This window comes from Oryzias latipes, chromosome 19 (genome assembly GCF_002234675.1).
Source record: "Oryzias latipes chromosome 19, ASM223467v1".
Classification (NCBI taxonomy): Eukaryota; Metazoa; Chordata; class Actinopteri; order Beloniformes; family Adrianichthyidae; genus Oryzias; species Oryzias latipes.
In genome coordinates, this window is record NC_019877.2 from 22,822,832 (window position 1) to 22,850,592 (window position 27,761).

The following is a 27,761-nucleotide window of genomic DNA, read 5'->3' on the forward strand; positions in this document are numbered from 1 at the left end:
TTTATATAAATATGGGTTACCATGACAGCCTGTTAACCTGAAAAGTGTCTTCATAAAGGCTTGAATCCCCACGTCCTTTTTTAAATCTTAACATCTGCCCCCTCAAAGGTCTCTGCACATCCCTGGTTTTGATGCAAGTCAGCTCATCACACTTGGAGACTCACCGAGTTCACCTGCAACACCTGACTGCCTTCTACCGACTTGAAGGCACTACGGCACGGCGCCGCTCGTCCGTTCAGCGACGTCTTGAATGATGAACTTGGAAGGACTTACTGGCTAATTCAGTGTTTTCTGCCACAGAACGTTGACATTGATGCCACATTGAGAAGGTTTTAGAATTTTTTGGTTTTGGCTCCAATAAGTAAGATGCACTGCAGTGAGCCCATCATGTGGAAGTATCACCTTGATACTATTACCCGTCTATCCTGAAATATGTGATGCTTGAAGCTGTGGTAAAGAGTAGGTCACAGACTTACTAGGAGCAGTGGAAGATCTTGAAGTTCAAAGGTCATGATTTATTTTTTTTGGTTCATGATAAATCTCAACCTATAATAATAGGAAGGTGTTGCTACCCCCAGAATGGATGTCCATCCGCGGAGGGGGGGGGGCTTTCAGCCAAGAGTAACTGGAAAAACTCCAGCAACCTCCCTGCCCCTGCAGAGAGCTACGATTGGTTGATTTCCAACAGGTTTTTCTTGCATTAATCTTAGATCTGATCACACAAATAACAGAATGCAAAAAGCATAATTTACCCAAAAAACAACATATTTTATTTCAAGTTCTTTTTTTTAAAAAACAATCCACAATATTATAATTTTCTATCATTTTTTTACAGCCCAACATCCGACCAAACTGTTTCAGAATGTGTAGAATGATGCAAGGTTTTCAGCTGGGGGATGTGAAAAACTTCCTTGTTGAATCCATTGGACCTCTGAGGACAGAAAACAGATCAGTCACGCTTCAGCAACAGAATAAATATTAGAACAAACCTCCAGCTGAGCTGGAAGCCTGCGACTCAGACTACAGACAAAACACCCCCATTAGTTGAAGCAAACCCTCTGTTTACTTAAACATAAAACAAAGGATTTTTTTAAATCTCAAAGAATTACAAATACAAAGATTTTAAAGCAAAGCAGGACCTGAAGAAGAACAGTCAGCACGTTCAACCTGGAAAAGTCCAGAACACTAAACCTTCACATCTTTAGTCTTCCTGCAGCAGTTTGGAGGACCAGGATACTTTGGAAATGTCAACACAGATTTTTGATTTTCTGACAGAAATTATGAATTAAATGTGTGAAATTATTAAACACTTTTTAAATGAAAATATATTTCATTGCAGATGCTTTGCAATTCCGCAAAAAAAAAAAATCAATTGCATAATTTAAGAAAAGTTAAATTATGGCATTAAAATCCATATAAAAACATTAAAAAATACCAAATCAATTATTTCCTAAAAAAGCTTTTTTTTAGGTTTATAAAGAAAATCAAATCTGTTTTTTCATTTCGTTTCCATTTAGTTTTAACAAGTAAGCAGTTGGACTCATTTTCCTTTTTGATAAAATCTATTCACATTTCTGGCGTTAGCGCTCTTCATCTATCAAAGGAGACGTCGGCGTCTTCTTCAGGCCATGGAGCGGCGAGCTTCTGACACATGGGAGGGGCTACAGATGAAGCCATTTTGGGAAATCGGGATTTTTCAGAGGAGCCGTGGATCAAACGATTCCACTTGACAGGCTCAACTCTTGATGAGCTGAGTGACGCTGTGGGACCTCTGGTGGCGCCCGCTGTGCAGCGCCTGTGCAGTTCCTACCAAGTTTCCATTAAGCACATTTATTATCGCAAATCCAATTTGTCCAATTTCATAGGTAATGGAAACACAGCTACTGTGGCTTAGAACCAGATAGGAAAAAACTCCAAGATGGATCATGGGGTTTCTGATTGGTTAGAAACCGCTCTCATGTCCAAATTCTGCCTGCTTGCCCTCTTCAGCACGCTCAAACCCTTAAAATACAGATGTTGCATAACACCGGCACAGTTCATGGAGGTAACCTCATGGGAGTCTTTCCAATCCCAGACGATTACTACCAAGAAGCCATTCATAGCCTCTGCTTAAGCCCCACAAGCATCAGCGTAAAAGAAGCAAAGCAGTTCAGCAAATCCAGTTTCTACCGTTGGTTCGACCTCACATCAAACTCTGTACCATCAACATGGTCCTACTTCCTTTTAGAGAAGCAGAAATGTGAACAGGACTGGCCGGTTCCTGTTTTGGATCCATACTCTCCACACGGACATTAAATGGCTGCTGTGGTCTTACGTGTCGGGGACAGCAGTCCTTGGGTTTAAGATCCTGCCTCGCACCGATCCCACGCTGGACGTCTTGTAGCAGCTGCTTAATTCTGGAGACGTCAGCGGCTTAAACAATCGACCTGCAAAGAACCGCCGCCAGATGACAACTGGAATAAGAACCTGACCAAGTATTGAAAAGTGGGTTATTTTGAGGTGTAAGACGGTCTCCCCCCTCTACTGACACCAACATCGACACGTCATCTGAAAGGCAGGAACTCACCATGTCCTTCATCCTGACCTTGGTTTGAGCACACAGGCGGGATCTCATCCATTCGGACGCCATGATCCATGAGGATACGCCTCCAAAAGTCTTCAGGAAGGGACAACAGGCGGCATATAACCTGAGAGCAGAATCCATGTCACAAAAGCTGGGCTCAACCGCAGTCCAGCAGCGACGCCGATTCAAACCTTGGGCTGAACGTTGGTGTCTCTCATGATGGTTGATGGAGATGGCTCAGACATGCCATGGCCTACTATAGTAGGTCCAAATACCCGGGCCAAATTGTTCTGGTCCATCTGGCACTGTGGACTCCTCATCACTCTAAACACCAGAGAGAACCCAGAGACTTCCATGTCAACACCCAAACTCTCAGGAGAAAAGGGGGTTTGGCTCGGTCCATTACTTGTGCAGATGAAGCATGAGGAACGCCAGAGTGTCCCTGTTGGCCTTTGGGAGCTCAGCCACAGTCTGACACAGGACAGTCCAGCTCCTGTCTTCATCGGTAAGCTCTGAAACAGACATGTCAGGAGCTCACCTCAGGGCCCTCCGGCTGCTTCCACACCGGTGGAGGCAGGCAGGGCTGGCCAACCCTGTTCCTCAAGAGCCACAGCCCACCCATTTTCCAGCTCTGCCTGGACTGCTAGAAGCTGAAAACCTAGATCGGTTGTTTTCAGTCAGTCAGGAGGTGGAATCACTCGAGTCGGCTAATCAGCAGCAAGCCACCACAGGGCTGTGGCTCTGAGGACCAAGGTTGGCCAGCCCTGGTGAAGCGATTTGGGTCATTCTTCCAACCTGAAACTTCCATGAACGCTTTGTGAAGCCTGAATGTGATCAGAGGTTCCTTCAGCTTTCTCAGAAAATCCTTCAGGAGTCCACAGACCACATGGATGTCTTGGACCTTGCTGAGCACCAGAGCCGACTTCCCCTGAAGAAAGCGATCTCTCAGCTCCTTCACAAGACGCTCACCTCCAGGAACTCTGTACAGACCCCTCTGAGACAAAGGTAGAGGATTAAAGACAGCCTCCCCCCCAGACATTCAACTCAAAACAACCATGACAACAGAACTGGTCTCAGATCAGATAACCGCATTAAAAAAAATCCAGACAGCACTGATGGAGCTCTGGACACCAACAACCAACTGATCCTCAACAATGTCTTCATCGTTCTGCAGCCACCATCGGAAAAAAAACGGAAGACCTCACCTCCTGAAGGCCCCTCCTCTCAATCTCAGCCACACAATCCACAATCAGCTGAGGAACTCTGGGGTGGGTGGGTGGAGCAAACCTCTCCAATGAATCCTGGACAGAAGCACAGTTCCATTAATGCAGACCAACCAGCTGTGAGAACGTCGCAGCTAAAACACACCGCTTAGAACTAGAGTTCAGGCCAGTGGTCAGCAATCAGCAGCAATCAGCAGCAATCACACCCCCAGCACCTGTTCAAGCCCCACAGCAGCCGTCATAGGCCTGAACCTCAAACACTGAAGTGCAACTAACTGCAGCTCTGCAGTTTAGCTTTCCAGCAGAAGGAGAAGATGACTCCCCAGAGCTCCGCCCAACCTCATTACTAAATCCTGTCAGAAAGTAATCCTGTCCTCCTCAGTGTCCCTGCTGCTGGTGGAGAGTCTGGATCTCAGAAGCCATAGTACTTGGTTTGGTAGTAACCAAGGAGCTCCAACAGTAAAGGTTTAGATAGTTTGAGGGAGAAAAGAGATGTTTATGTTAGTGAGGAACGTTCCCTGAACGAGAGGAAGCTAAACGTTTAACCTCAGGACCAGAAAGCTGTTGCCCCTCAGAGAAACTCCACCCCAAAAAAGGAGAATTTACTGTGAGCTCCCAGAATGCAGCAGAGACCAGAAGAAAAAAAACATTTATAAATCAACATGATATCTGCGTTCCCTTTTCCTCTGATAAACAACCTGCCACACTATTGCTGCTGCTGCTGTTCGAGCACAGACTTCAGAGCAGAAACATACTGGCACCATCTGAGCTGCACTTCCTGTCACCGGGCTGCCAGCTGAGCAGCTAACGCTCAGCTTCTGTTTGCATTCTGGATGGGCGACCACACGGCAGCTCCTGCATTTCACTGCCATCTTCCCAAAGCGGATCCTCTTTCCACACGGCACACACGTCTCGGGCCGGATCACCTGGAAGGACGACGCTGGTTACCAGGTCAAGGGAGAAGCACTGTTCTGGGGTTACATGTTTGGTCTACAAGCTCACCGTTTTAGACAGGAAGATGTGTCTGAGTGTCTTCTGGACTCTGTGGGCCGTCAGGTCTCGCTGTTGTCCTTCCGCCTGGAGCTGGACCGTGGTGTTATCACAGTGAAGCCACACAGAGGTTTGGTCTGAAAAATCAATGAAGCACTTCAGGTCAATGTGGTTCTGAGGGTTCCCATGTGCATCCAGAAGGATCTGGATGTTCACGCGTTTTTGTACTGAGCCTACCTCAAACCACATTCATTTGGTTTCCTTCCATACCAAAAAAGGAAAATGCTGCTATTAAACGTCCTCATCCTGAATAATCAGAACTCAGAGTTTGGGGATGCATTACATCCAAGTCAGATCTCAAAAAAGTTTTTTTTTTTTATCCTAAATGTACCTATATCGTGCAAAAAAATAAATAAAAAAATTCAACTTTTTGTTTTTTAAATATATTATAATGTTTATTCCTGACTATGAACAACCCCCAAGTTGTATTTTGATCCGTTCACACATTTTGTGTGTTCCTCTAAAAACCTGCTCTGAGCACCAGCCCCTCCCAATCCACAAATTCGAGTGGTTTCTCACATTGTGACATCACAAAGTGAGGAACCGCCCCTTCCAGGAAGAGTCTGCGCTGCCAGCCCGGCCCCCAGGATAACACACACACTTTTTTCAGTGGAGCTGGCGGTGATCGGCTTGTTTTCGTGGGAGAAACGCAGAAACGCTGCAGAAATGAAATACATGGTCATGAAATGGGTGACGCCCACAAGGAGAGAAAGGCGGAGCCTCAGAGATTGAGTCGTCTTACTTCTGTGAAGGAAAATGAGCTGAAAACAACTCATTTCATTTTCTTTTTTTAATTCTTTTTTTAGTGCGCCAAAGGTGATTATGATCACGTATATGGATACATTTTACTCTGAAAGGCTTAAGAAAATCATCATGTAGGCCATTTAAGAGCAGAAGGTAGAACTCTACTGATGTGATGAAGCAGACCTCTGGTGGGGTTTTTGTGTAAAACTGACCTTCTCCTGCCCCTCCACCCCCCAGGGAGACGGCACATTCCTGGGTGATGGAGCGCGTCGGCTTGTCCGGGCTCTCCTGCGTGATTCCAAGTTTCATGTGGAGCTGACCACCGGAGTCCACGGTCGTCATGGAAGCCTTCACTATGGTCTCCACCTCCTGAAGCAGCAAACATCCAGTAGAGGGCGCCTCTGAGCTCTAAGGTTGTGTCTGATGGGGATGCAACCATTCACTTTCCCCAGGATTCGGTTCTAATCTCGACTTTTGGGTCACGCTTTTGTTTCGGTTCGACAACTGAATTGTGTGCAAAACAGCAACAAAAACAATCATTTTTTATCTGCTAATAAGCGAGTAACGTGGAAGGGAACCCCATCAGTGGTTTGATGCTAAGCCTGGTGTGATGAAATGAAAGAAATCCTTAAATTTAACACATAAAAACCTAATGTTTGCAGTAAAGACACTTTCCCCACAATTCCGTTCATGGTTTTGGATTGACAGTTGTGGCGTCCCTACAGAGTGCACCCCAACTACTAAAAAACTGTTGAGTGCCCCGGTTTTTAAAAGTCATGCACGCTCACTACTTTTGTCACCAATTTACTGAAGTAAAAAACTAATATTTGACAAAAGACTATTTACTGTAATCTGATAATGAAAACTTGGATGGTTTTTAAAATGATTAAAATACTTTTTTTCTATATTTGGACTACAGTATCTGCTAATCCAGTGAATGTTGATGCAATCTTGTTTTTCGCTGAGACCTCTGGGAAATTTTGGACTTGTAGATTTGGACACTCGATTTAATGCAGCAAGTAGTGAGAAGTGAAAGAATATGGACACAATCCAAGTCTGCCTGGACTGTGAGCTTACCCATAATGCCATGCTGTTTACCTCTCGAGTCTCTGCCAAGTTTATCTGTGAATTGTTTTTGATAAACATCACCAGATCAGAGGAACCAATAAGACCAACTCTGGTCCAGTTGTTCACATTATTTCTATGAAGAAAAGACCTTCTTTGATGACATGTCACCGTGATTCTGCCGTGCTTTAACCTCTAAACTGTTGCAGTGGACAGTCGGATGTGAAGAAGGGGAATCTGGTGCGGCTCTGAACTGTTCAGAAACAAACACGAGCACCCATCTGAAGCGTCTTTAGGCGTTTTACCTCATCTATAGTTTTTCTCTCCAGCAGCTCAGAAGAACCGTTTCCACCTCTGGATCGCTTCCCAACTGGAGCCCCAACAGTCGGACACATGGAAGATCGCTGGAGGGGTCAAATAAAGAAATCCCTCTTATAGGCGCTCTTAATGCTTCATTTCATCATTCTTAGACTATAGTATTGTGTTTGCTGTAATTTTACTTATAGTTTATAATAAGTATTGATTATGTTGACACAACGATAAGGAAGGCTGTGTTGTGGACCTGTGGAAAACTAAAGGTGATACTTCTTCAGTCGCTGTTGAAACTCAAGAAGTCTAAAGAAACGCACCCTTCTCTCGCGAGCTCGAGACCTCAGAGGCTTGATCACGGTCGTGTCCAGGTCCTACAAGAAGAGAGACCCATTCAAAACATCCTCCCCCCATCATTTGATTGGTGCAGAGAGCGTACGAGCGTGTGTGTACAAGCGTGTGCGTACCACGTCGTCGTCGGTGCGGTCGTAGCTGATGTCGGAGTGGGACAGGAATGACGATTCATCAATGACCGACAGCCTGAGACCAAAACATCACAGACTTGTTTCAGCTTGGGAAGCAGTGAAAGTCAGAAGCAGTGAGACCTAAATCTCCAACGGTTCCAAGCGTGTGCCCGTTACTTTTTCCCCCCCAAACGGCAGAAATGTTGGCGCCTCCAGCAAACCTCAGCAGACTCCTCCTTCCCGCCATCTTTAAAGTCCCACTCTGATCATATTCTGATCTAGCAGTCTTATTTATGATTAAACCGACAGTGGGACCCAAACCTCATCCTGCAGCCCGGCAGCTCACCGTTTGCTGCTTCTCTGCAGAGTGGCGTTGGCTCCTCGGCGCTCAAACGTGGCCAGCAGAGAGCGCTGTTCGTCGTTCAGGCAGGAGCTGGACTTGCTGTCATGGACCAGGATGTCGCACATCAGCTGCATCTGCCTCTGCTGCACAGAGAAAGAAAGAAACATCAGAAACAAAGAAACATCTTCAGAGAAAAGATCCTTTCATAGTATCTGCCGCTTCACCACGTTAACCTGAAACTGAACCCTCAGCTGAAGCAGGCATGTGATGGCATGTGATGGCAGGACCGTCTGAGGTTCAGGGACCTGCCAGGAACCGACAAAGTCCAAAAGGAGGGTTCCCCTTTTCAGACTGTCAGACCAGCTCACACTCAAGTTCAACGCACCGCTAAAATCATCTCCATGTGATGAGTTTACCAGCGTTTCTCCACACTTTTCTCCCTCCTCTTCCTCTTGCAGTGACTCTCACCAGATACTGGTAGTCTGTCTCGACCTTGTGCCTCTTCTTCATCTCCACATCCAGCTGGTTGCGGGCGTGCTTCAGTTTGACCTCCAGAGCAGCCTTGGCCACATCCGACTTCACCAGCAGCTCTTTGTACTTTTTCAGCTCCAGCTCGGAGTGGAGCCACGTCTTCCTCACAGCCTCAAAGTTCCTCAGCATTTCAATGAATTCTGGAACACATAGAGGAACCATCAAAAGGCAAAGTAGAACAAGCATGGTGGTAGATGTCCAGGACTAGGACTGGGCAGCCCTGTTCTATCCTATAGACATTATAGATGAGATCAATGTCATTTTTCCCTAAAAATGCAATTTGTCTGCTTTTTAGGTACACATTTCTGCTGTCCTTATAAATGATGTCATCAATAGAAATGTGTCCCTTTTGTCTTAATAGGTTGTTTTATCTAAGCTAAGGCGAAAGAAATACTGCATGTCCCAAGTCTAAACACATTCAGCATCTGCAAACAAGATTTGGGCTTTTGTGAAAAAACAGCATGCATCTGCAGAATAATTGTGTTTTAGAAACACCAACCAACCTTTTATTAAAAGGTGCAGAAAAAAAATTAAAAAAAAGGTTTGTGGCTGCAGAAATGTGTGTATGTGTAAAATACAAGTCAAAGCTGTAACATCACAAAAAAACACTACACTACAGAAACTACAAGCTGCTTTAGGCGAGAAGATTCTGTCTTAACTGATCAAACAATCAGCACTTTCTCCTGTCAGCCAATCAGCGCGCTCCTCTCTGACCAATAAAATAACTAGGAATCCCCGAAATGCGACCGCAAGTGACGCCTGCCTCTGTAGGAAACTGAACCAAAATGAAATACTAATGATAACAGCCAGACAGCATTCATCTTCACCCATGGAGAGGGAAACAGCATGCTGATGGGTGAAGAATGAGGCTCCTCATTTTCAAAAGGCTCAACATCAGTCATGTGATCAAACATCCTCACATCACTCTGAATTTAAGAAAACGTGAGGTCAGGAAAAACTTTTAGCAAATTCCTCTTTGATTGATGAGATTGACTGTGAGAGCTGGGAAATGTTAGCCCTGTTTCACCGTCTGTAGATCTGTCTGTGCACTCATGGAAGGAAACAAACACATGTGCACGTGGCTTTATTATGATGACATAAAAACTGTCCTGGCTAGAAGTCTCTCCTCACTCATGCTCAGATCATTATGTGCTTGTGTTTTCCCACAAATTACCTGTTTGTTTGCACATCCAAACCACATGTACCTGCATGGGCTTCAGCTGGAAAATCCCAAAGCTACAGAGCTCACTGTCAAATACTTTGAGCCAACCAACCTGTAAAAACATTTATTCAATAAATGAATGTTTTCTTTAATCCACTGGTGTTTCATTAGGGTGGGAATCTACACGTTAATATGGTCACTGTAATATTCTATAATATGACCTTATGAGAGGTTTAATTGATTTAGCAGCCTTCAAGTTCTTGTATTTCTTGTTTGTTTTGTTTCAATTTTTAATCAAACTCAGCATTTAGATCCACTGACGCCAACAATCAGATGTTTTATTCTTCCGTGTGTTGGGTTCTAAAAAGGTTCTAAGGCTCCTCTTCCCGCCCTGACCGACAGTCCGCCGCTTCAACGGGTCCAGCCCACGTCCACGCGGCTTTTCTCCCGACTCAGCAGAGCAGCAGCGCCCCGTGACCGCCTCACCTGGCTCCAAGCGCTCCCTATGTGAAGGCCTCACCTCGCTCCACGCGCGCCCCGTGACCGCCTTACCTCGCTCCACGCGCGCCGCGCTGTCCTCCAACTGGACCCTCTGCAGGATGAGCGCCAGCAGCTCCTCCACCAGGAGCCGGGACTCCCCCATCCTGATGTAGGACCCCCCCCCCCTGCTGGGGTCACAGGATCTCAGACCTGGAAACGCCCGCGCGTGACCAGATGAACCCAAACAGCAGCACTCGACGCGTGAGACCAATTATCTGGTGATGATATAATGACGTCACGATAACCGCACCGGTGAGCGCGTGCTGATGCGGTTAATGAATGAAGAAATGCCCTCTATGGATGCAACTGACACCGCCACAGGAAAAATCTGTTTTACCCCTACCCACAAGAGCAACAACACAAATACGTGTGTTGTTTCAAAGGGATGTCATTTCTGTACCATATTCCAAAAACGACTGGAGACGTTTTGTTCCGATAGTATTTGGAGGAAAGGCTGGAGTGTGACCCAAAAATGTAGGATAATAACAGAATTCACAAAATTTACCCCACTAATCAATTCATGCTAAGATACATCAAAACAACTGATCCTAACTGTACCTTTTGCAAAGAACATCCAGAAACAATTAACCATCTTTTTTGGAATTGTTCTGAAATTGCATTTTTTTGGAAAAAGTGTTTACAAATTATTAGAAATCATATTCACCCCAACTTTACTCTGTTTGAATATATCATTTTTGGCTTTCATAATAAAAACTTGGACTCAAATAAAAAAACTCATAATTAATCCTATTATTATATTTGGCAAATTTTATATTAATAAATGCAAATTTTCTTCATATTCATCTTTTTCCCCCGTGTTAATCAAACAAATTGAAATGTATCTCAGTAACATCTCCAGAAGTCTTAACCAGAAAGCTGTATGTTTATATGAAAGTTGTAGAAACCTGAATGTTTTTATGTAAAATGCATGTAATATGTATGCTCCCCTGGCATATCTGAAGTTTACTTTGTAAAATTGTTTTGTATTGTACTTCCGTTTTGTGCAATAAAGTTTTTTTAAAAGTACAGATGCCGTTACCAAGACACAGAAACACAAAGCAGTGGCGGAAGAGGCGGGGCTTTGATTGCCAGACTAACAAAGCTGGAGCACCACCTGTCCAAAGGTAAAGGTGAGGAAGGACCACAGACTCCGCCCACATTTCAGCTGCTTTAATGGGATGAACCAACTCCTCACGTGTTAACTCACAGCAGGCATAGAAAAATATCATCTGGAATAAAAAGTCCATCGTTGGCATCCGTCTTTGAACAGAGAGGAGGCGCTGAAAGCAGAAACCACACACACCTGGTTCAGGTGCTCACGCTGGACCTCATGAACCTGAAGAGGAACCATGACATGCGGGGCGTCAAACACCAATGAAACACTTTGACAGCTTTTGGGTGGGGGGGTTCTGAAGTGCCAGCATGTTGGTCCACTTTGGGGTAAAAAGATCCACAAAATGTGATGGGGGGGGGAATCCCAGATGATAGTTAATCAGTCAGAACAACACGGACCTGCATCTTTCTTCTGGAAGCAGGTTATCAGTCGAGATCTTCTAAATCTGGAGAGCCGTGATCTTCTGAAGCGGGTCACCGGGGATCTGTTAGCTTTTGTGTAAAGATGAATTAAGTTGACGTGTCTCTAAAATGTAGCACCTTCATGTGTGAATGTTCAGAACCGCGGTTTGGGATTTTCTTAGTGACATTAGCAGGTAACTCCTCGTGGTATGAGGTTTCCTCCTTCAGTAAACAACCCGTGTTGGTTTAATGTTCTGTTAGCATTTTCTTAAGTCTCACTCGGCCAATCAGAGCTCAGAGTCCTGCTGCACGCTTTGTAATCATCTGAGAGACCTGCATGAATCCCGATGTTTAACATCCGAGACCCTTAGAGCACCGTCCAGCACAGCATTGGTCCCCGATGTGTCCTTTGGCAGAACCTCCTGTGGTGGGCCTTTGCTGCCGAACCTTCACCTGCTGGTCAGCACAGTGGTGGTCTGGGATGGTGAGACACATCCGTGCCAAAGACCGCCGAGAGGTCCACGTCCAACACCGGCGAAGGCACAAGGCATCAGTTGGTGTCGCTGATTAGAAACCCTCAGAATCTCTCTGGGAGGCGGTCTGAACCAAACTGAGCTGACCCGGTTTGGTTAAAGAGTTGTTCAGCTGCTGGTCCCTGAAGGGCTGCAGTCTAAAAACAAAAACCGGAGATTAACACCTGGACCACACCTGGCTGAAGAGATCTCACCTGGGGCGTGTAGCTCACCTGCAGCATTTAGGACCAGAGGATGAAGGCCAGAGAAAAGAAGAGAAAGAGAAACAGGAACTGGAAAAGGGAGAACATGGATTAGTGCTGCTTGGGTCACAGAGGAAGGAATCCTGCTCTTCTACACCCGTTCTGCTCCTGCAGGTCTTTACCTTCTCCTCCAGCTCTTTGATCTGTCGTTTCTGTGCTTCTATGAACTCCTCCAGCTCCTTGTTTCTCTGTGAAACACATCACAAACTGCTGCTGAAAAGACACAGATGTCCTGCAGTTTCAGCAAAAATAACCAGTGGGGGTTTAGTCCTTGGTGGCTTTTGAAGGCTTCTGTGGTCCAGTAAAAGACCTAAAGGTTCTGAAGTTCTGGGTAATTCTGATGGGTCTTTTTCCCCAGCAGGTCTGACGTTTGAAGAAGTGTTTTCTACTGAAGAGGGAAGAAAGTCCTTCACCCAATCCAGGACATTCAGAGCCCTCCTCATTTCTGTCTCCCTGAGACCCTCAAAAACCAACAAGTCTGCAAACAAATCCTCTTAACAACAGGAAGGATCTGTCTAAGTCTGGCTTTTAGTCTCTCTGGAACATGAAGCTGTGAAAACTGCAGGAGTTCTGTGGGAATGTGCTGACTGACTCTGGGGTTGGTTGTGGGATTGATTCCCCCTGAACCCCACCTGCTGGGTGAGCTGCAGCAGCTCCATCCTCTCCCGGAGGATCTGGGCATCTCTTTCTCTGAGCTCGCACATGACCGCTCTTTTCCATTGGTCCATGGCTTTTTTCAGCCCACCCCTCTCTTCCTCCGTGAGCGTGTCGCACAGTCGGCCTTCCTCCACCTTCAGGTCCCCCATCCTGGACCCCTCCTGCTGCTGCAGAGCCTCAAACAGCATGGCTTCCAGCTCCAAGATCCTCTGAGGTCACAGGGATAAATAAGCATTGTCTGCTACCCACCAACATGTGTTTGGGGGTGGGGGGTGGGGGGGGGGGGTCATGCTCACCTTATGGGCCTGATCCATGGCCTGCTTTCTGTAGTCAAGCTCCTCATCCAGGTATCCTTTCTGCTTCCTGAACAGATCCTGGAGGACATTAACACATGAGGCAGGAGTTTTTGAAGAAAAGATTGCACCTCCTCTTCTAGAAAACAGCTGATTGGTTTGCCTCCAGCTGATTGCACAGCCGTGACCTCATTTCACTCACTGACTTCAGAAATTAGGAGAATTCAGAGGCATAATCACTTCCAGTAGACGTGTGCAAACTCTGTGAAGCAAATGTGTGTTCTTTCACCGACATCTGACAAGCTTGGAAATGGGACATAAACAAGTCCTTAATGGAAACCTGAAATGTTAATGACGCCTGATCCATTGAAGAACCTTTGGTGCTTGCTTCCTGAAACTGATCACAGACGGTGTGAACTGTTTGTCATCTCTAAACCAAACTAAACAGCTGCCTGCTTCGGTTTCTCTTTAATCTCCTGTTAAACAGCCTCACTGTTCAGCTTTACTTCTGCGCCCCAACAGCAGGGTAAACCCATTTTAAATATGGCTGTGTTGAAGTGGCGTGAACAGCTCATTTTGGGACAGTTCTCTTACAGTGCGAGTATGACCCGGCCGCGATTAGGCCCAAGTCCAAACATCCTCAGCCTTTTTGGGACCGACGAGCTACAGCCTAAAGGCCTGTTCACCCCGGGACGAATTTCGCACGCGATATTCGCCGACGTTTGGTTTGACACACCGTGTCAAAAACTATACGACCAATGAGAATGGCGCTTTTGTACACGTATCTGGAGCTTCTGAACTTACAGTAAAACACAACTTGGGGGCGCTCAAACACAAAACTTTCTTGCTGAGCACGCATACGTCACGGCAAAGAAGATATACCCAAATAGCGTCTACACTGCCGCGAAGAAATAAGACGAAGAAGATGCACTTACTGATGGACATTCTATAATATCCCCGAAAACGCTCATGATACATTTTCAGCTCTTGTACCAGTCGATAAAACTCCCCATGTTCTTCTCTTCTCGTAACTATGGGATGTACCCAAAATCAATGTCTTTTCCGGCGTCTTTCATCATTCAACCGAACAATAATTTCTTCAACGCTGGAACTGGAGCTAGAGCTACTGGTGCTTGAAATATTCATGTTTTCTTTGTTTGATTCTGACAAGCGCGTAAATACTTGCTCTCTTCTTCTGAGTGAAAAGCGACTTTAAGAAGCGTAAAGTTGCGCAGCGCCACCTTGTGAACAGGGGTGTTTCTGTTTTACATTAAGCGCCATCTAACGTCAGGGAATGAATTTGCATGTTCCCTCGGCTCATCGTCAGCGAAAATCGCTTGGGTGTGAACACAAAAAACGTGTTGAAAAACGCTGGCGAATAACGTGCGCCGATATTCGTTCCGGTTTGTACAGGCCTTTAGGGAAAAAACAGGACACGTTCACTGACCAGCAACCGTCTGAAAGCAGAACGAGCTGAGACGGACTTTGAAACTGCAGCTTGTAGAAATTAAAAGGATTTTCCGTAACGTGATTCTAGTCTAAGCAAAGACGCCCAGACTTCCCTCTCCCCGGCCACTTCCTCCGGCCACAGCAGGGAGTTTCTCTCCTTTTTGGAAGGGGAGTGTCAGACATTGGGGGATGCACTAAGGATTTCTGCTGAAACAATTTTTACTGAGCTGCTTTTCCTGAAACACACTGTGGTCCAAAAACACAACAGACAGGAGGTCTTCCACAAACTACCCATCCCTTATTGTGTTTACCTTCTCATTTTGGATGTCCAGCATCTTCTGCTGCAAAGCCGTCTTTGTAACCTCAATTGACTCAAGCCACTGAGAGACAGAGGAGAGAAGGAGGGTCAGTTGTTTCTTCTTGCAGGTCTACAGCAGGTGGATGGAGAGCAAAAGGGGCTAGACCATTTTTTCGAAGATAAAACCAATTGATCCATATCTTCTAAGATGAAGCCTTAACTGTCACTGACCACATAACAACCCAGACACTCACATTCACACTAGTCTCAATCTAGAATGCTAATCTGTGGACCATCGGAGGAAGCTGGAGTGCAAAATAAATAATCCATGCTTCAGTTTTATCCCTGAACCTGAGTGTTTGTCTTAAGGTGAGTCTCCTACCTTTTCTGCCAGAGTGAGGACTGTCCTGGCATGGATGACCACCACCTGCTCCTCATTGGACAGATTCTACAGAGACAACATGTTAAAGGCCAGAGAACCCCACATGAACAATTGCCCCCCACCCCCTCATCTGCACTGCCTCATCTGATTGTATCTGCAGCCTGGTGGATGCCTTTAGACACAACAAAGTTTAGCTCTAGGGAGAAGCTTCCACTATCAGCTGATTTTTACGTCTCAGGGAACATCAGGCCGCATAACTTTCTGCGATAAATCTTTGGCATAGCAGAACGCAAACAGCAGCTCCATAAACAGGAGCCATTCAAAGTTAAGTCAAGATTAAGTTTACCTGGTTCTCTGGAACACTAAAGCTAACACGCCCATGAGTGCAGTCACCAGAAGGTTCAAAGGGCCTAAATTCTGAAAAATCACATATTTTTTTTACCTTTTAGAGTATTATAATGTTAATTCCTCACAAAAAACAACCCCGAAGTGGTATTTTGATCCATTCATTTCTGAGTATTCCTCTACAAACCTGCTCTCTGGGCACCATCCCCTGCCAATCCATGAAAACGAGTGGGTTTTCACATTGTGACATCACAAAGTGAGGACCAGCCCCTTCCAGGAAGAGTCTGCACTGCCAGCCCCGCCCCCAGGCTAACAGACACGCCCACTTTCTCAGTGGTAACCAGCAGTGATAGGCTAAAAGCTTTCCTTTTATGTGAACAGTATGAACGTCCATCTTTGGAAAAGTTCAGGTTTGTTTTCGTGGGAGAAACGCAGAAACGCTGCTGAGGCTGACTCTAGGATGATGTCACAAAATGGGCGGCACCCACAAGTAGAGAAAGGCGGAGCCTCAGAGATCAAGTTGTCTTACTTTTGGGTTGGGAAATGGGCTGTAAAAATATATTTAATAAAAAAAATTGGTTCTTTAGTGTTCCAAGGGTAATAAAGCTGCTGCATCCAGACCCTATGGTGTTGCTTCAATGCAACCCCTTCAAGCCAGAACACCTCAAGAAACTGGACCCACACAGCTGCACCTGCTGAAACTGCCAGTGTGGGGAAACGAGGTGGGAGATATGCACGTGTCACACGACTGTCGCACTGATATGCGTACAGAATAAATTCAACATACACTTACGGCGTTATCGCCTAGTATGTCCAGCTTCTTCATCAGCTCGCTGATCACAATGTCCTACAGAAAAACACAACCCCACTGGTGAGTTCAGCCAAACTGTGGCATGTGCTCAGGTGGACTCCAGGTGTGGTCAGGTGTTACTCACAGTGACTCCTTCAAGCTCACAGTAGATCTGCAGAGGACTGAGACCTTCTGGAAAGTGCAGCGGTTGAAAGTTCAGTCCAGGTGAGCGGCGCTCCCTCTCCTTGGTTTCCACGTGAACAGAAAACATGTCAGACTCGTCTCCTGTGTTCCTTTAACATTGTAAAATGACAGCCTTCTGAGCCTTCCCTTGTATTTGGATTTAGACAAGTTTGTGACATTTTTAGCAAGTTGGTCAAATATTTTCTTCTGTCTGTTGATGCTCATCCCATAAATTCATATTTTATCACTAAACTGGAGCCATTTCCCATCAGCCCATGAGAGAGGTATAGACACACCTCAGAATTAATTACCAGCAACAAATCTGCAAACCCATGCGCCTCTCCTTTTTGTGCTTACACGCTTCAGACATTGAGTTGAGTTGGCAGTGTTTTACCTCCAACTCCAAGATCCTAAACTCCAGTAATTCATTCTGGTCTCTGATGTCCTGGATGTCGTTTTTCAGCCGCATCTCTTCTCCCTCCATGTGCCGTACCTGAAAGGTTCCAACCAGACAGCAGAAAGTTCTATTAAAATTTGTGTCGGTTCTACTGAGGTCCAGTCTTCTTGCAGTTGTCCACACAACAGTTTGTCACGTGACCAAGCACTGCTGATGTTTTGGACACAACGGACTATAACACACTCACACTCATAACACACACTCATAACAGATCAACATCAACAGGTTTTACCAGAACTAACCAAGAGCAACTTTTTGAAAGAAGTATAGATTTGAAAAACCATTCAGGTTTTTGTTGAGCTTGTTTGATTACATTTCTCACCTTCTCCACCAGCTCTTGATTCCTTTGAAAAAGTGCCTGCTTTTCCTCCACCCATGTGACGTCCTGAAACACAATTACGGACAGAGGTGGAGGCTCAGAGGCCGGTTCTGTGGGCTACACACTGACTGATGTTTGAATGAAGGGTTTTGAGGTCTTGATTCATTGCATTTCTGGAACTTGAATGTTCTCCTCTGTCATTTGGTTTTCTTAGAATCAGCAGCGGATCCTCGTTTCTCTGTAAGTTTCAGAACCAAGAAGCATTTTTCTGTGTTACCAGTCCTTGTTGTGTCAGCGCCGACTCCAGATCAGACACTCGACTCTGAAATCGCCTGATTTCACTCATCAGCTGCTCTCTGGTCTGAAATGCACAAAACACAGCTAAGTTCAGTGACCAAACATTTGTATCTGCCGCTGCCTTGCTCAGAGGTTAAGTCACCTTGATCTCTTTCTCAGGGTCACATGGGCCTCCACTTGTTTCGGTCAGCAGAGCATACGCTCGTTGCAATGCCTGATACTCTTGAGTCAGCTGACGGTAGCGCAGCTCTGTGTCCTCACGTGCACAGCTCTGAAACAGGAAGCAGTCTCCGTGTTTGTGTCTGATGTTTGGTTCCGACGGAATGGTGTTTTGGAGTGGGAACCGCCCCGTGCGCTGACCTCGTCCGGCTCCGTGTCAGGAGTTTTATCAGTGTGGAAGGACAAAGACGACCCATCAGAATCTACGGACGCCTCTTCGTCGTAACCGTAAAATGTCTCTATGACCTGCACACAAACACGCAAACGATTAACACGTTGTGTTAATCAGCAGCTCTGTCTTCTCCAAGACTAGGAACCAGCACAAGATGAGGAGTCCTTTTACCTGGAGTCTGGACCTTAACATGAGCTTCACAACAAACTGGTAGAGGAGATAATATTTCACCACTTTTAGCCTCTCATCAACAGTGGCTGTTAAAGCTCAAAATAGATTTTGAAATTCTTCGACACACATATAAACCTTCAAAAATCAAAGTGTTTCTAATTCCATGTTTTCCAAAAGCAACACTTTACTTTCAGTCTGCAGGATCACAAGCTACTTGGAGAATTTCCAAAACTTGAGCAGGGGGCAGAACCTCCAGCAATCGCTCCTCTTTTGTAGAATAACTGCCTGATTCCATTTGATAGGTATAGACACAGAAAGATAGCTCGTCCTCTTTGAGTTTAACCAAATCTAACAAGAACAAGATCTTGGGGTCTTATTCGTTACTTGGGCAATATTGGAGCATGAGATAGAACGGCGGATTGTTGTGGTGTCCGCTCTCAGGTGATCATCATGCAGGTCCGTCATGGTGAAAAGAAAGCTGAGATAGAACCTGGAGCTCTAAAAGGACCGGTCAGTCGTCGGTCATGACGAAAAGAACAAGGTCTCAGATACAACAGACTGAAATCCATTTCATCTGCAGGATGGCTGGGTGTCTCCTGGCTCAGAGTAGAGCCACTGCTCCTCCACATGGAGAGCAGCCAGGAAGGTGGTTCGGGCCTCCTGGCATCCAGACATGTCCCCCCAGGCGCAGACCCTGGGAAACACCCAAAGCCCGCTTGATTACTTCTCTCGGGCAGCCTGGGAATCACCAAGGAGCTGGAAGAAGTGGCCAGGAGGATGAGCTGGGGTCGGACCGGACCTCAACTACAAGAACCACTCTAAACCAAGAGATGCAGATGTTTCACTGAGACCAAACACTGGTGTTTGTGCACTCTCCTACACTTACCCTGCAGGCTCTGAAGCTCCTCCTCCTTCTCACAGACTCTTGACGTCTGTGTCGCAGCAGCATGTCTCTCTCCTGGAGATAAACACAAAGGTCACGTGACTTCCAGAGCCACACTGTGAGTCCTGATTTGCAGATCTCACTTACAATTACAGTCTTTACATATCCGGCTGTCTCCAGAGCCTGAAAACACAAACAGAGCTTTCACTCTGGTTCTGACCTGCTGCAGACCCCCCTGTAGCCCAGACCCCCCTGTACCTTGGACAGGTTGTCAATGACGTGCTGCTGCTCAACCACCTGTAACCTCAGAAACTCCATCTCTCTCTCATCTTGGGTGTAACCATGGTAACTGGTAGACTGGCTGCGGTCCAGGTCATTTAGTGAGCTCGGTCTTCTCTGTGACCACAACAAACAAGGCTGTTACCATGGTAGCATTGGGCGCATCGGTAAAGTCAGGATGTCCCAGATAAATGTCTGAGTCGATGTTTCATCCTAAACTTGTGAAGGTTCTGTTATTAAAACCAAACTCTTCCTGTTCAAAATCTAAGGACTTTTGAACTTCTATCAAGTTTGACCAGAAGAGGGTTTTGCATGCTGAGTGTCGGTATGAGTTGAGTTACCATAGTTACCATCTCCATGTTCTCTTGGGTAACAAATCTTAGTTTGTTGTCGAGACGACGTAGAGCAAGCGCCAGCTCTTCGTTTTTCCTGCTCAGACGTTTGTTTTTGTCCAGAAGAGGAAGAAACTGACTTTCTGTCTCCCGTAGACGCTTTAGCTAAAGAAAAAATAGGAAAGCGATTCATCCGAAAAGGTTACACTCAAGAAAACAAATAACAACAACAAAACAGATTTTTGTGGACATGACCAAGACAGGCAACGCTTGGACTGGCTGGGTTGTTGGTGCAACATTGGCGTACCAACTCATTGCGTTCTTCGGACAACAGAGCGTTTCGATCTTCGAGCTTCCTGATGACAGCGCTCAGCTCAGCAATCTTCAGCTGAAAGCGGCGCATGTCGCGGTCCTCCTGCGACTGCAAACAACCAAACATTTCATAAAAGCCTCAGAGACAAAACGGGTTAAAACAGCAAAGAGAAAATAACAATATCAAGTGTATTAGGCTGTCACAAGCCTGCATGACTTCTTCATCGGGCAGGATGGATTCTCAGTTTACAGATCAATGTGAGAAGCTGTTACCCGTCTGATCATGACTGTGAGCCCTGAAGAGGAGCAGCACAAGGTGGGACATCAGGTGCACGCTGCACAACTTGTGCAAAGAACGTGGGAAAAATATTCTGAGTTCACTTAATACTGTCTGGTACTTTTAGCTGTCATTTGGGGGACCTGGTGCCTGCATGTAAAAGTGAACTGTTTTTATTTTCATTTATTTACCTTCACAGCTGTCAGGTAGCAGGAAGGTCTTGAACGGAAAAGGATTCAGGATTAATCGGGAATGCAAAGGAGAAAATGAACCAGATCATTCCAGAACACTGCAGCTTATAGTTACAGTGAGCTACTACAACACCTTAGTATCACCGTCCTCAGGTAGGATGGGATGCAGGACCATCGAGCTAAAAACTGGCTTCACATCAACTCAAACGAAACCAACAGGTGACCTCACACCTGATTTTTAGGCAGTTATGGCTTTAAGTAAGCACAAATGGGGGGGGGGGTCCAGCAGCTCATTTCAGGCTAACAAACAGATGTCTACACTCACAGAATGAGCATTCAGTGTAAAATGCAAACGTTCCTGATTCTAGCTGATGCTGTCCCCTGAGGAAACCATAAATGGCGCGGCAGGAAGAGCAAAGGCTGCTGGTCAGGAATAATGAGTATGCGGGGTCAGCGGCGCACACACAACAGCAGAAGGTGACGTTTGAGACATGCTCCAAGTGGGGAGGATGAGGGTGTGGTGCTGTTGTTCTTAAATGGACAGACAGGCAGGATCTCTGAAGGACAGAGAAGGTGTTCCCCATCATTACCAGTGTTTTCAAACACAACAACTGCCTGTGTGAGCAGGAGGCAATGAATGGAGTCTACAGTAGAGATTGTAGTTTAATGCTGACTGTCAGGGTTAGCCACCTGGTTCAGGTGCTTTTTTAAAACAGGTTTTCATTCCTCTTTCTGCTTGATTGTTGTCAACTGTCTCTTCTCTTGTAAATCAGGTCTCTGTGTGACTAAATTCCAGTTTTCTGTAGGTTTCTAGTTATGACTGCTTTTCTCTCTGAGCTGCCAAGCTTTGTGCTTTGGAGTTCCCTTCATTTAAATTGCTTTCTGCCTTCTGGATGCTTCTCCACCGTGATCCACCATAATCCAGCATATTTCATTTGTGCAGTCTGCTCACACATTTGGTGCTCTTCCAGGTGAACACTCAAATCACTTCGACGCCACAACTGCATTCCTGTTGTTCTGTCTGAACCTCTTCTGTCAACAAAAGTCAACAAAACCTGGTGGTTGCAGCCACTTCACAGCTCCGTTTGAGGATTTGCATGTGTGCATGACGGCCATCAGGTCTCCCTGAACCTGCAACTAGTTTCTGTATCCAGTGAGCCCCAGCTTCACGAAACATGACAAACAAACTGTGGATCATTTTGCTGAAGTGGAGGGGAGGGGCTTACAATTGAGGGAGTGTGGTTAGGTGAGGGGCTATTGGTGCTCTGGTTTAGCCTGGCTCTCTGAGCATCTCTTAGGGCTGCAATTTGCTGCTCGGCAGCCTGAGTCTGCAGCTGGAGGCGGTGGGCGTGTCCCGCCTGCAGCCCCAGGGCTTTATCCAAAACACTGACAGCTCTGTCCTTCAGCTTTATCTCATCCATCTGTACACAGACAGGTCAAAGACAGACAGACAGACAGATAGGGAGAGCAGTTAGAGAAGGGGTTAGTCACACACCTGTCTTTAGCTGATCAGTACGTCAGATGGGGGTGGGGTTTAACACATGAAGGGTTAAAAGGTCAAGTAACGAAGTTATCCTGGACTGTTCCAGCACATGTACATGTTAGTTAGACGACTGTGTGAAGGGGCATGGTTAGGGTTATAAAGATATCAGGAAATACCAGGACGTTAGACACAGACTGGTGGCTCAGGGGAAGGGTGTGGGGATTGGTCGGTTTTCATGCAGGTTCAATGTGATTGGTTGGAAGCCTGTTCTTTTGCCACACCTGTTTTGGAGGTCTTGGGCAATGAGTTATATCACTAGAGGAGACATCACGTGGTTCCTCATGGGAGGAGAGCACCGCCATCTTGGTGAGGTCAAGTTACTGCTGTAGTGCATGCATGTGAACACATTTTTTGCATGATACCAGCTCATTGTGCGGGTTTCAACTGCCAAAATCAGAGCACTGAGTCCATGAAGGAGGAAGGTATGTCATTTCACAGGTAAGTACTATAATTATTTTCTTTTAATGCTGCAGGGGCTTCATTAATCATACTTCTTCTTCTTTCTCTTTCGGCTTTTCCCATCAGGGGTCGCCACAGCGAATCATCCTTTTCCTTCGTTACTTGGCTTCATTAATCATACACATGTTGATATTCATGATGCTGCAGGGCTATTATCAACATGCTGCCTGATGTATGTATAATTTGCTGTCGACATAAATGTACATTTTATTTTGCTAAACTCGTATACAGCATACTAGGCTATTATAGTAATATAGATTTATACATTTCTGACTCAGAGACTGAACTTTTCTTGCAGGTTTCCAATGGATTCAGACTTAAGAAAAAGTGGATCTTAACAATAAAAAGAGCTAACCCAGATGGATCACTGTGGTACCAAATACAGTCTGGATCTGTTCAAAACATTTGTGGAAACACATTTTGATAAGAGGCCAGACTGTTTGCTTGAAACCCGACACCATAACATCTGTGTTACACAAATTGATCACTAACATGAATCAGTACAAATCTATTGTTTTTATTTGTTGTTGTTTTTTTTTTAGGGTAAATCTATTGTTCACTTTTGGACTTCTTTTGAATATTAATTTTGTTATTATTATTATTATTATTTATATTATTTATATTAATAGACTTATTTTTTTATTATTTATTGACTTATTATTTATGTATTGTTATTATTTATTGTTTGTATTGACTTACTATTGATTTATTATTATTATTATTATTTACTTATTGTTGGGTTTTTCTTAAAAATTTAAATTACATGTCAAAGAGGTCTAAAACTCCTAAATGTTTACATATTATTTTTTTTAAATTCTTTGTAATAATTTTTTTATTTGTAAGAAGTCCTGCAACACTGCATTTTCATTAAAGTTTGAGCTTTGAAGGCTGACTGCTTCTCTTCTTAAACAACAACAAATGATGTATCTATATATATATATATATATATTATATAAGAATATAATATATTTACATATATGTATAAATATATATAAATGTAAAAATACATATAGTATATAAAAGCTACTTAGACACTCCTAAAAGCAATAGAAATCATTGTCATGTGGGCGTCGTCGACCTCACCAAGATGGTGTCGCGCTCCGCCATCGTCGGCCAGGCTTCTAAAGCGGGCGTGTCTCCTCTAGTGATATAACTCATTGGTCTTGGGACTGTCATGCTTTACCCACTCGAACATGTTGTCTATTATCTCCATTGATCAGGATTTTCCCAGAATCTATTATTCTCCAAAAGGTTATTTCTGCTCTAAGAAGCAGAATTTGTGCGGAGTTCTATAGGATGATTTGGATTCAGTTCCATATCAGCAAACATACACAGAGTTCTAGTTTGTATGGTTTTTGAATCAGCCCCTATAAATTACAAATGGCCCAGTCCAACCAGAGCCACCAGCTTTGGTTCAGTCAAGGTCCAGTTCATATTTAAAGCTACAACAGAGTTCATCTGAACCTGGATCCAAATCAAACATGCATCCTCTGTCTGCTAAGCTCAGTACTGTATTGCCTTTAAGGTTTACAAGTTTTAAAACAACTCTTGGACTGAAGTATGACTGTTGCATCTTCAAGTGATGTTTTATTTGAGGGTCCTTTATCCTGAAAAAAAAGTTTGATTCTTTAAATCACTTTTCTAAGAAATGTGTTGCAGTTGCACGGCTTAATGTCTCCTTCTGTGAACAGAACTCTTTCTGATCTCTCTCTGGATCCTGTCCTAGACTTTCTCTTGATCTACAGACACAAAGCAGATCCTTCTGACCTTCTCTGTTCTTCTCCAGAATCTTCTTCAAAGCAAAGATTGTATCTATAGTTCTCTGTCTCTGCATGAAACCCAACATTTATTCACAAATGTTCATTTCTGATCTCAGACTAGCTTCCTCTCCTCTTTCCCATAATTCATTGCGACTCATCAGTTTTATTCCTCTGTAGTTTCTCTGAACGTCTCCCTTCTTCTTCAAAATGGAACCAGAGCATCTCTGCTCCATTCCTCTGACTTCCTCTCATTCAAAGATCTTGTTAAACAAACTCGTATGCCACTTATCCTAAACTCTTCTGTACCTGCACAGGTATGTTTTCAGGACCAACTACCTTTCCACTTAACATTCTCCTTCTTCATCAGCTCTTCAAACGTTTTTCTTTCCATCACACTTGTAGAAACTGTCAACACATGTCCATCTCCGTCCTTCATCACCCTAACCTGCTGCTCATCCTTCCATCTCTGTTCCTCTGTCTTACCAGTACAGATCAAGCTTTCCCTCCTTAGTCCTCATCCAGCCTTTTTTTTCATCTCCACCTTGTGTTCCATCTTCTTGTTTGCTGCCTTCTCAGTGTCCATTTTTTTCTTAACCTTTTCCTCTCAGCATTTCTTCATTCCACCACCACATCTCCTTACCTACTTCCCCCATTCCAGATGAAAGACCAGGTACCTTCCTCTAGGTCTTCCTGATCACTTTAGCTGTACGTGTCCAGTCATCTGAAAGAACATCCTGATCTCCCAAAGTCTGTTTTATTTAGTTTTGTTTTATTGGACCCTAAATTCACTTTATGCATTTCAACGGTCTCTTGTAGCTTGTAGAAGGGGCCTGAAAAACACCAACTCAGGACGTGACAGTCCTCATAAAGCCCTGATTTTCAGTCCAGCATACCACACAAACCGTTGTCGTTTTGGGATGAATCCAACATGTGACCAGCTCCTACCAGGCGGCGGATCTCTCTCTCACAGTCCCGCTTGGTCCGGTTGAGCTCTTCCTGGTGCTGGTTGTGAGCTGACCGGAGCTCAGCTGTACGGGCCTGGCATGCCTGCTGAGCCAGTGTCAGGACTTCTTCTGTACTCTTCTTTGATGCTCGCAGCTCCTGAACCTCCTGCTGCAGACGAACACGCTCTGCCTCCCAGCTCCGCCTGGCCTCCTCCACCTCTGCCATCAGGGAGCTCCTCACCTGAATATCAAATCAGGTGACACAACTGGCAGTTTACCGTAATGCCCTTCCTCAGTATAAAAGAAAAACTCTCTTGGATGGAAAAAGTTGTGTAAAACTCAGAATTAAGGACCAAAACTATTTGGCACCAAACTCCCAAATGCAGGTTTAAGATAAAGTCCTGAAAAGATGGATGGATGCATGGATGGATGGATGGATGGATGGATGGATGGATGGATGGATGGATGGACAGGTGGATGGATGCATGGATGGATGGATAGATGGATGGACAGTTGGATGGATGGATGGATGGATGGATGGATGGATGGATGGAGGACAGGTGGCTAGGTGGATGGATGGATGGATGGATGGAGGACAGGTGGCTAGGTGGATGGATGGACAGGTGGTGGGTGGATGGATGGATGAACAGGTGGGTGGATGGATGGATGGATGGATGGATGGATGGATGGATGGACAGGTGGTGGGTGGATGGATGGATGAACAGGTGGGTGGGTGGATTGATGGATGGATGGAGGGATGGATGGAGGGATGGATGGACAGGTGGGTGGATAGACGGATGGATGGATGGACAGGTGGGTGGATGGATGGAGGGATGGATGGACAGGTGGGTGGATGGATGGAGGGATGGATGGAGGGATGGATGGATGGATGAACAGGTGGGTGGATGGATGGAGGGATGGATGGAGGGATGGATGGAAGGATGGATGGATGGATGGAGGGATGGATGGAAGGATGGATGGATGGATGGATGAATGGATGGATGGATGGATGGATGGATGGATGGATGGATGGATGGATGGATGGATGAATGGATGGATGGATGGATGGACAGATGGTGGGTGGATGGATGGATGAACAGGTGGGTGGATGGATGGAGGGATGGATGGAGGGATGGATGGAAGGATGGATGGATGGATGGAGGGATGGATGGAAGGATGGATGGATGGATGGATGGATGAATGAATGGATGGATGGATGGACAGGTGGATGGATGAGTTGATAAACCAACAGTTGGAAGGATGGATGAATCTCTGGATGGGAGTCACCTTGTCTGTGGATCCATCTCGTAGCGTCAGCACCAGACCGTTTAGTCGTTGGATTTCTCCATCTTTGATCTTGATGACCCTCATCAGCTCCATCTCATGTTGCCTTAGTAACGTCTCCCTGGTAACTGCCAGCTCTCTCTGCTTCTCCTCGTGGAGTTTGGTCTTGAGTTCGGTCACAGTCACCATTGCCCGGTGATGCTCTGCTTTGAGCTCTTGACTCTTCTCCCTCTCCAGACGGCTCACCTTAGACAGTCGGACAGGAGAAGGCGGTGATGGAGCTGCTGCGGCAACAAGGTTGTTGCAGGTGTTCTGTGTGTGCAGTGGGAGTTGTAGTCCTAACCTTGCTCTTTTCCTGCTGCAGTTCAATCTGGATATCCGTTAGTTTTGCTCTTAGCTCCTCATTAGCTGCCTGAAGGGATGCCATGGTGTCCGGGCGCTCTCCCTTGCCCCTCCCTCCCGCTCCACGCTTTGACATGATCCCAGCTGTGGGCTCCGCCCCCTCAGTGAGCTGTATATGAACCTGGGCTGTGACTACATCTGGACCTGTTCACACACAAACTGAAAACACATGCATGTGTGGGAGCTCACATGTGCACATCTGCAGACATAAGTAGTGAGCATACCTGCTGCTTCACCTGAAACTGCATGAGGTCTGATCAGGTGACCCAGAGACAGGTGAGTGCATGACTGTCTATGACAGCGTCAACCTGCACTCATCGCCTTACACACAGCACCGTCTGTAGTCGAACTGGGCAAGCACACACACGCACACACTCAAATAAATCACTTACTGTCCAATCAGGAGTTGTGGGTGCCACATTGCTTCGTGTGTGTGTGTTTGTGTGTCAGCAGATTAGCCTTCTCTCAACAGTATACCAAGAGTAGCTAGCTGCAATGCAGCTGTGTGTGTGCGAGAGCTGCCAGCATCAACCTCTTTTGGTGTCTGTCTGCCTGCCTGCCCGTCTGTCTGACTGTCTCTCTGTCTGTGGATGCTGTTAACACCCCATTAGTGTTTTATGTGTCGGAGCTGTTAGCATCTCTGCAGCCTCTGGTGGCGTCATCTCTTCCTCCTCTTTCTCATCCTTCTCTCTTCCTCCTCCTCCTGCTCTTTTCCCAGCATCCCTCACTGTGATCAGGAAGATGTCATCAGACTTTTGTCTCCCTCTGCTGGACACTCA

The 27,761-nt window shown here is 45.6% G+C and overlaps 2 protein-coding genes across 5 annotated transcripts; both read right to left on the bottom strand.

Annotated features, from left to right (window-relative positions):
• Positions 1-734: 734 nt before the first annotated feature.
• Positions 735-10,199, bottom strand: LOC101167403 (rac GTPase-activating protein 1). The gene is made up of 16 exons (XM_011488535.3): positions 10,007-10,199; positions 8,230-8,432; positions 7,765-7,904; positions 7,422-7,494; positions 7,275-7,328; positions 6,951-7,049; positions 5,793-5,949; positions 4,789-4,913; positions 4,542-4,712; positions 3,769-3,864; positions 3,359-3,557; positions 2,970-3,075; positions 2,755-2,887; positions 2,567-2,687; positions 2,315-2,426; positions 735-931 (listed from the first exon to the last, which is right to left on the bottom strand). The coding sequence occupies exons 1-16, from the start codon at positions 10,095-10,097 to the stop codon at positions 886-888; spliced, it is 1,926 nt and encodes a 641-aa protein (XP_011486837.1). The 5' UTR covers positions 10,098-10,199; the 3' UTR covers positions 735-885.
• Positions 10,200-11,149: 950 nt separating this feature from the next.
• jakmip3 (Janus kinase and microtubule interacting protein 3) lies at positions 11,150-27,703 on the bottom strand. 4 transcript variants are annotated; one of them, XM_023949547.1, is made up of 24 exons: positions 27,375-27,703; positions 26,924-27,141; positions 26,584-26,826; positions 25,298-25,537; positions 21,817-22,011; positions 20,118-20,231; positions 19,829-19,975; positions 19,458-19,595; positions 19,347-19,382; positions 19,203-19,274; positions 18,115-18,219; positions 17,897-18,025; positions 17,735-17,818; positions 17,461-17,523; positions 17,076-17,174; positions 16,644-16,742; positions 16,496-16,555; positions 15,364-15,429; positions 14,995-15,063; positions 13,238-13,315; positions 12,917-13,150; positions 12,407-12,472; positions 12,255-12,314; positions 11,150-12,179 (listed from the first exon to the last, which is right to left on the bottom strand). In XM_023949547.1, the coding sequence occupies exons 2-23, from the start codon at positions 27,056-27,058 to the stop codon at positions 12,264-12,266; spliced, it is 2,523 nt and encodes an 840-aa protein (XP_023805315.1). In that variant the 5' UTR covers positions 27,059-27,141; positions 27,375-27,703; the 3' UTR covers positions 11,150-12,179; positions 12,255-12,263. The 4 variants fall into 4 exon arrangements, with proteins under 4 accessions (XP_023805315.1, XP_023805314.1, XP_023805313.1 ...); XM_023949546.1 differs by having other exon boundaries at positions 16,502-16,555; positions 19,820-19,975; positions 27,375-27,702; XM_023949545.1 differs by having other exon boundaries at positions 19,820-19,975; positions 27,375-27,702.
• Positions 27,704-27,761: the final 58 nt, after the last annotated feature.

Bases quoted from the DNA above. Each gene is read 5' to 3' on its own strand.
- LOC101167403 (XM_011488535.3), bottom strand. From the start codon at position 10,097: ATGGGGGAGTCCCGGCTCCTGGTGGAGGAGCTGCTGGCGCTCATCCTG. The intron at 3,558-3,768 runs GTGAGGTCTTCC...CCTTTGTCTCAG, and splicing joins AGAGGAGGGGCCTTCAGGAG to AGGGGTCTGTACAGAGTTCC. The intron at 3,076-3,358 runs GTTGGAAGAATG...TGTCTGTTTCAG, and splicing joins AGCGTTCATGGAAGTTTCAG to AGCTTACCGATGAAGACAGG.
- jakmip3 (XM_023949545.1), bottom strand. From the start codon at position 27,058: ATGTCAAAGCGTGGAGCGGGAGGGAGGGGCAAGGGAGAGCGCCCGGAC. The intron at 17,175-17,460 runs GTGAGAAATGTA...GGAACCTTTCAG, and splicing joins ATCAAGAGCTGGTGGAGAAG to GTACGGCACATGGAGGGAGA. The intron at 15,430-16,495 runs GTATGTTGAATT...TTGTCTCTGTAG, and splicing joins TAGGCGATAACGCCGTAAGT to AATCTGTCCAATGAGGAGCA.